The 8,808-nt window shown below is 28.8% G+C and overlaps 2 protein-coding genes across 2 annotated transcripts; one reads left to right on the top strand and one right to left on the bottom strand.

Moving 5' to 3' along the window:
* On the bottom strand, positions 1-1,533 carry LOC141529439 (mitochondrial intermembrane space import and assembly protein 40-B). The gene is made up of 3 exons (XM_074245956.1): positions 1,282-1,533; positions 860-911; positions 1-778 (listed from the first exon to the last, which is right to left on the bottom strand). Exon 3 carries the CDS (start codon positions 746-748, stop codon positions 272-274), a length of 477 nt encoding a protein of 158 aa, XP_074102057.1. The 5' UTR covers positions 749-778; positions 860-911; positions 1,282-1,533; the 3' UTR covers positions 1-271.
* Positions 1,534-1,804: 271 nt separating this feature from the next.
* Positions 1,805-8,201, top strand: LOC141529438 (uncharacterized). The gene is given in 7 exon segments (XM_074245955.1): positions 1,805-1,936; positions 3,792-5,605; positions 5,686-5,894; positions 6,102-6,170; positions 6,238-6,315; positions 6,396-6,542; positions 6,545-8,201. Coding segments are annotated over 6 exon segments (696 nt in total). The 5' UTR covers positions 1,805-1,936; positions 3,792-5,540; the 3' UTR covers positions 6,673-8,201.
* Positions 8,202-8,808: the final 607 nt, after the last annotated feature.

Genomic DNA, 8,808 nt, shown 5'->3' with positions numbered 1-8,808 from the left:
TTAATACAGATTTAAAGTTTATTTCACAATTAGATAAATTGAATATTTCTTCAATTAATAAATAATCATTCATTTATTTGCTTTTGATCTGATAAAAATCAACTATACAATAATATTCTTAATTATAAACAAATATTAATAAGAAACGACTAAGAATACAAAAAAAAATTATTCAAATCTTATAATGTTACGAAAAATTTTGTTTTTAGAATTAAAAATAAAATTCTTATGTGACAATAATTCAAGCTATCATGAAAAAACACATTTTCTTTCAATGATTTCCAACAATTGTTGTTTGTTCCATTTCTGTACTTTTGGCAAACGTTCTAGGTTTATCTATTTCATGATTTGAAGAAAGTTCACCTTTCAAACTATTTTCATTTTTACTTGAACTTATTTCTCGTTGTTCTTCCATGTCTATGTCGTCTGCTGGGTTGTCTTTATTGCCGTAAAGCGCGGGATATTCTGACATACATGTCTGCATCATTTTAAATGCATCATAACAATCTGAACCTTTTGGCTCAGCGGTAGAATAATGAAAACAAGAAAAAGCATCTCTAAATTCTAATCCACAAGGTCCAGTGGCCATGCCTCCTAAACAAGGGCAATTCCAATTGATTTCTCCATTTGGTAAAAGTAAGCCTGGTCGTGGTTCCGGTTCAGGGAGGTTTATTTTACTTGGGGATGAATGATCTTCTTTGGTAGCGAAAATGATTGTATCTTTTCCTTTCGTTTTAATGATTGACATTGTAAAATTAACTTATCCTTTCATGTGTTACTGTTGATAATGTTTATTATTTAATGAAAAATTACATCAATATTCAAACAAGTTTCTTAGTAAGTGAATTGTGATATTTACCTTATGAATAATGTTTCTCAAATAAATTTCAATCCGAAAAGTAATGAAAATACTGAAATTTAAATTGGATCATTAACGAAATGTTATCAAGCTTCAAAGGCTCGTAAATATCAAAAAGAACTATTTTAATTTAAAATGTGGAACAAAAAACTGGTCAATACTACCGAAAAAAAAAAAAAAAAACAAAATTTGAATAATTCAAGATTTCGACATTTTATTTTAATAACGCTAGTTAAAGAGTTTAAAAAATATTAATGATAAGGTTAACTCAGAAAACTTTTGTAATAAAACAACTGTAATTGAGCTTAAACTTTTTTTTACGCAACAGAATATATTTTATAGTGAAAATTTAAATATATTATATATTTTAATCATGTACTTATATAACATTTAATAAAATATCCCGATGAATAAATACTTACCAAACAACCTGATGATGATTAATTCTAACACCGTATCTGTAAAATTTTAACTCAAATCTGAAGGTTTCAAAAACTAGTTGTTATAACGAATTTTTGAAAAAAAAAAAAAAAGAAAAGAAAAATTTTTCACTATTAATTTTTTTTCTTATAATGAGGTAAATCCTAAACTGGTTTCTCTAACAATTTCTTATCCAGAAACACGAAATTTAAGCCGCGCACCAAGCATGCATTCAAATTTGAACATGTAGATTTTATAGGTTATGGTTAGATTCGTACATATATGGGGCTTATAACCACGTTCATGTAAATACAGCACAAAAAAATAAAAACACGGTACGAATAAACTATCACGCCAACTAGTGGGAAAAATGTTTTGTCGATTCTTGTCTCAAAATTATATCTGACATCATGTTAGTGTATTAGCTCCTTAATTATAAATATTACACTTCAGTGGATCATTGAGATCATTATTGGAGCGGGCAAATAAGTTAATACTTTTTGTTTAACGCAACGATATAGTACATATTGTTGTTGTTTCGGGGAGGGGCGTTGGTGGGATTACTGTTTGTAAGTGATAAACTTACTAATAGTTTTTCTTAAACCAATGTTTGTAAAAAAAAGGTTTTTTTTTAAAGTTATTGAAGAATTTTTTGAAGTAAGTTTTCAACCATTTTTAAAATTATTTTTTGGAAAAAGATTTTTTGGGTTTTTTAGAACATTTTGTATGTGATAAGTAATTTAAGAGGTTCTTTATCGTGAAATAATTTTGTAATTTTAATAACTACATATGATTTTAGAAAATTATATTATTAGTTTTAAATTTCGACTTGATTTAATTTAGTTGATTCATATTTTGACGCTCTATGTCATGACGCATATACTACTAGTCATTGAACGTGTTCAGCCGAACTAAGTCCTGAGTAAACTTCGTAAGATATGTATAGTATAGTAGATAGTGTTATGTCCTGCGAGGTTACTAGATTCGCTGATGATGGCACCTCGTGGACAAGTGGGTTGTTTATTGTCACGCGGGATTTTATTTTATAATTTAATTTGAAATATACTAAAAAAATTACTGATTGAGATTGTGTGGCAAGGTATGATTTTAAATGATAAGAGTTCAATTGAACTTTATGTTGATGTTTATTTAGAAATCGGAGAGATGGAGTGAATAGTTACAGCTCTCGGGGAGAAGTGAAGTCACAAAGTCTCAACTCTGACTCCTCAGCTTCACTTTCCCCCACTATGGTTACACGTATACACTTATACTATTGCTAGAACTACCCTTATACATAGTGCGTAATATACTATCTTACATGTACTTATATAAACTTACTTTTATATAACACTTATTATTTGCGACTGCGGCCGGCTTACATATTCATGTACCTGTATTTACCTGGCTTTAAATTCAGCACAGCGACCTAGGGAAACCGCAGAAAACCTGGTCGAGGTACAGACAGTAATGATAACATAATATCAGATCGTTGTTAACAATGATTATCCTTATCTATTATTTATAATTTAATTAACATATATTCATTAGAATCAATTAACGTGTTATAATTTTAAAAGGCTTTTAAAGTATTATCTGCTCAATAAATTATATCAGATGCGGATTTTACTTAAATATTTGCTAATCATTTCTAAATTCAATTTAATACCATTTACTATTCAATTATTCTAATATGTAATTAAATTTGTCTAAAACCATTGTGACATTAAATCCATACATATATACACATGTTGTAGCGTCTAAATACTCATTATTTATGTTATTTAGTTACTTAAAATAAAGTGGATAAATAAGTTATTATTTATTTATTTGTTGTTAAATTGCAAGAGACCGTTGACTTTCCACACGTGTCTTTTATGGCTTTTCTTTTAAGGACTTGAAGTTGTCAATGTGGCAAGGACATGTTCTGTGTTTACTCGAAGATTTTATGGTTTTTCAGAACCTAATACTATATTCCTTTGTATTATTTTCTTGAGATTAAAGTTTCTCTTTCGAAGACACGTGTGCACTCAACGACCAAACTCAGCAATTAAATCAAATAGAAATTCTAAATCTATATAAAATATAAATATAAATTTAAATTATAAATGTAACTAATTAACATATTCAAATTCTGTTTTATCTGACAAGTAGTGTCACCTGCCAGATGCAACCCAAAGCATTATAGTTATTGCGACATAACAATAGATACATGGACAGCAGGGAATGCTTTGACTACACTTAGGCTAACTAAGTTTACTCAGGACTTAGTTCGGCTGAACAAGCTCATTGTTATGTCCAGAAAGATCACTAGATTGCTCGTACTGCCTCCTTCTGGACTTAGGTGTGAGTTGTAGTCACGCGGGATCAATTTAAATTTATTGTTGTTTATTAATTCAGTTTTTAACAGTGGAATTTATTAATGTTGAAGAAAAAGGAAAACTTTAGTTAGATGAACAGTTTTAAATATTAAAGAATAATTAACAAAGAGCTTGATTTTATTCGGTGGTTTCAGCAACAGCAAGTGCTCAGTTACAGCTCTCGGGGAGAAGTGAAGTTAGAAAGTATTGGCTCGAACCCTTGAGGGACATTTAACATATGGCTTTTCTTTTATTAGTTTTCACAAAGGTTTAATTGTCGAGTAACACGAGCAAGCTTGTTTGAGTATTTTTTATAGTTCTGAGAAATGTTGACAAAGTTAGTTTGTTTATTGTTTGTTTAAGGAGAATATTATACTTTAATTTATGTACTACAACAATTTTGTATATAAGATAATATGTATTATTTATAATTTATCATAAGTTAAATTAAATCATTCAAATTATAGTGAATTTGTCGCGTAATGCAATCAAAACGACATCCATTATATCATCGGATGTAACATCATGTGTCGTAGTAATCACTAATCAGCATGACATGTAGTTTATATAAACGTAATCAGCAACTTTTGACTTCGTTATTGGGGTAGACCTCTACCGCTCACAAGTGAATTGGCTAATTGTCGATGGAATAGATCTCGATTACCCACCCTCATTTAAAAAATTCAACAATTATATACCATAAATTTGTTTGTGGGCATATCAAGATACTGCTCACTAATTTACAGCTCAACATGGTCAAAAATTAACATTTGCACTTGCTTATTTTATTTACAAATTTTTAATCAATCAATGAAAAATGGAGCCCTAAACTCAATTTTCTGTTTAATAAAATAAATGCACTTTCAGAAAATTCATTTCTCTAATTACACCTTAAATAAAATAAAGATTTTACAGCATTATAGATATACTTCAATAGAGCGTTCCGTGCACACCTTGAACTCTTAAATTCAATTCATAGCTAGATTACATGCTCATCCGCCACGTTTTGGTGGCAGCAATTCAAAAATTTCAGGCATTTTTAATGCTTTGCTTTATCATTGCATTTATAATTTAAATCCTTAAAGTGTAACCTCATGCTGACGCTTGACGCTAATTACGAGCGTCAAATTGGGTCACGTGGTAAATTTAGGCCGTACTGCCACCTGAAAAAAACTTAGTAACGTCAAATCGTAAAAAGCTAATCAGCTTTTTATTTGAAAGATTCAGTGGAAATTTAGAATCTGTGTAATTGAACTCAAAATTGATATTGAATAAGTTAAGAATCTTGTTATTGTTTATTTTAAAAATTAATTTTTATATAAACATTAGATTAAAGTTGCTTACTTTCTTTTTAGTAGATTTCATAAAAATCTAACTATTGTATTTGTCCTCATGACGCAACTTTCGAAAAATATTGGTGTATTTCATCCTAATTAATCCTTTAGAATTAAAATTACTGCGTCATCGGGATATGGGTTAAAGATTTTCTGTGTAATCAGGGACCTGAGTATCATGTAATCTGCGCAATAGAAAATCTGTGTAATCACAATCTGCGTATTTGGAATATGTATGTATGAAGGGGATCTGTGTAATCGGAATCTGGATAAAAGAGGCCATCCCGTATTAACTTATTTGCCCGCTGCAATCATATATGTAATACTCCTATATGGACAGTTTATACGGGAAGGAATGTCCCAACATTACGGTACTGACAATATTTATTTTCTCTCTCCTCCGAGATACTTTGGTCATGCTGTACATGCTTATGAATTCTTTAAAATATCAGTAGTGGGGAAAGAATAAGGGAAATAATTTTGTGGTTAAAAATGTGTTTATATACAAGTGTATTTATTATTATAATTCAGAAAGGCAATTCTAAATTTTCAATTACTAATTATTAAAAAATGGTGAACTTCTGTTTTTTATATAATAAAAAAGCATCAAGAACTGACAATATTTCATTGCATCGGTAAGTATAAATTATTTCTAATTTTTCAAATTAACAACTTTTATACGTTCGAAATAAAATTTAAATTTTACCAATTATAGATTTCCCAAAAATTTTGAGATTCGTATAAAGTGGCTAAAGACTTGTGGATTAACTGTAGAAAATGATGTAAGAAGAACATGCATATGTTCCAGGCATTTTAAAGCTGAAGACATTTGTTTATCTAATATTTTCGGAGCTGTTAAATCTTCTATCAAACGTGATGCAGTTCCTACACTTTATCTTACGAATCCACTCAATATCGATTCAAGTAATAAATTAGAGCCAAACACACCATTATCGGAATTATTTAATAAAAATGAAGTTACCAATCAATCCTCATCATTTTTTTCCAACAATAATATTGTCGACGGGAATAATATACTCAGTATTGTGGAAAAAAGTGAAGAAATAACATTTATGTACAAAATTTGAAAGATGTAGAGTACGAATAAAACATTTGTTCATTATTTTTTAGGTCCAGAAAACTATATTGAATTAGACAGCTTCGACGATCAAACATCAAATAAAAGTAACATTAATTCTGGTAAGTGTATAAAAAAACATTTTATTGATAGTTAAATTTTATAAATTATTAAATATTTTACTTTTAGATGACTCCGATAAACAATTTGATTCAAATGAATTTATGAAAAATGCAACAAATTTTGGCAACGATGACAAAAATACTGGTAAGGATTGAAATTTTAATTATTTAATTATTTTTCCGACAAATTTTATACTGTTTTATATTTTTTTTTTTTAATTCCAGACGAAAATAATTCTACCAGTGAACATCGAAAACGTAAATTTTTCGAGCCCCGTCATGTTAGTGAAATATCACTATCAGATTTTGCTACACCCAAAAGGGCTAAAAGAACAATTTCTTTAATAAAGACTGATGATAAAAAAAAAAAGAAAAAATAAAACAGCTACAGAGACAAACAAGGAATCTCGAAAAAAAAGTTAAATCTTTGGAAGATTTAATAAATCATCTTAAGAAGAATCGTATGTTAACTGATGAGAGTGGTGATGCTCTGATAGTATAGTATATTCTAACTGTTTGTTAGATAAATTGTATATATTAATTGTAAATTGTAAATATAAATTATATACATTTTACACGAATGTTATTGACGAAGAATTCAACTTATAATATTTTTTATTATAAAGATAATTATGTTCGGCAAAAATATAATAAACTTATTTTATTTTATAACCAATAAAGAATTAACAAACTATATTACAATTTTTTGTGTTAAATAAAGTTGTATTAGCTGAATTTATTTTTGTTTTCAATTTTACTAATACTGTTGCTTCCAAGTACTTGATATATTTTTATTAACTTGTCATTTTTTAGAAGCATTTGCGAAAAACAAAAAGAATATGAGTAAGGTTTGTTTGTTTCTATCTTCTAACAATACTTATAGAATTTAATAAAAATAAATTATTTTTTTACCTTCTTTTATCCAATAAGAACTTAAATATTTATTATCATTTTGTGTTATAATTTATATTTCAAAAAAAAAAAAGTTTTTTCCTTCAAAATTATTACAAAAATATACGTTATTTGAATAACTCGATGTTTTCCGTTCTGCGCACAAGAGCATGCGCAGAACTGAGCTAGACACTCGGAGGACAGAGAAAGTGATATGTTCTGTCTCACTTTGTCGGAACAGCTTCCACTTATAGAAACTGTCCATATAGGAGTATTACATATATGGCTCCAATAAAGATTCTCTGAAGTGTAATAATAATTGTACCTAACATTTTTCAGATGTCACTGCTGATGAATTGAGCGGTAATTCTGTAGATAATTCAACTTTAATGTACTCTAAATTTGAGTTGTATTTAAATTCGAACTATTTATGATTTTATAAAGCATTTTATCAATGAGAAACATAATTTCCTAGATTAAAAAAAAAATTGTTTCCGATGTAATTTTTTGTACAAAGAAAGAATTGACAAAATTTTTTTTATATGTTCAAGTATTAATCTTTTGGGAAAACAAGTCCTCTGGTTTTGACTATCTAATCACATTTATTTGATTAAAGTATTAAATAAAAACGCCATTCAGCCACACCCGAAATGGAAGGTAGATTTCACAAAATTATCATATTATCCCATTAATTTTTGTCTGATATTAAATGAAATTTATTTTAATTTCATCAGGAACTGTTGAGAATTCTCGATAGAATAACGCATAATCTATTTATACAATACATTGCCTGAAAATATTTTAATTGTACTCTTAACTTCGATAAAATAACTAAAATCGGTTAAAATGTCAATATTATATTCGTCAAATTAAAGGTAATTTCATGAGCTTTTACATGAATTCATTAAAAATTAGCCATCCTTTTTTAATCAAAAGTTATTTATCAATGAAGTCACCGAAAACGTGATTCTTACTATTGTAATAATTTTAATAAAGAGCTACGATTTCTAAACTTACTGATGGATTTTGCTCATCTTCGAACTCATTCAACGTTGTTATCTAAAAAATATGTGTATCAAGTTTCATCTAAATCCGTTAAGAATTGTAGGTGCTATCGTGTACTCAAGCCGCGTTATGTTATATATATATATATATATATATATATATATATATATATATATATATATATATATATATATATATATATATATATATATTGTAACAGGGTAAAATTACCCTTAATCGATAAGTCACCGAATATCGATAATTATTTGACATAGCACTGGCGCGTCTCGATCTTCGGGCCTAAAGGGAGAATAGGAGGGGGTGAGTTTGGGTTAAAATAGGTGAGCCGTGCAGCGGAACAGGGAGAAGTAGTGTGACCGCCAGACTGAGTGCCACGGAAATCAAAAAGGACCGTTCCCGAGAGTAGTGACGAGACGAAGGAAGCCAACTACAACAAGGACTTCATCCTCAACGAGTGAGTTAGATCATCGTTTTGTTCGTCAAGGTGTCAATTATTGCTCTGTGGGAAGGAAGTGGACCGCGGTTTATCCAATACCCAGTTACTTCTCCTAATTATTTATCAATTGGATCGTTAATCGACGAAAATTTAATTCAATAAATAAATCGTAGAACATTTGCTAGTTTTTGGATTGAGTGATTTTCATGGGGGTTTATACCCGGGGATCGCTCGATCGACCTTGCGGGGAAGTTTTAATATCTAAAAGTTTTCAATCAATTAACT

The sequence above is a fragment of the Cotesia typhae genome, unplaced genomic scaffold, assembly GCF_013202065.1.
Source record: "Cotesia typhae breed Kobodo isofemale line unplaced genomic scaffold, CoteBio_Ctyphae contig_48, whole genome shotgun sequence".
NCBI lineage: Eukaryota > Metazoa > Arthropoda > Insecta > Hymenoptera > Braconidae > Cotesia > Cotesia typhae.
This window is presented reverse-complemented; position numbering and strand designations above follow the sequence as displayed.

Excerpts from the sequence above, each read along its gene's own strand:
- LOC141529439 (XM_074245956.1), bottom strand. The coding sequence starts at position 748 with ATGTCAATCATTAAAACGAAAGGAAAAGATACAATCATTTTCGCTACC.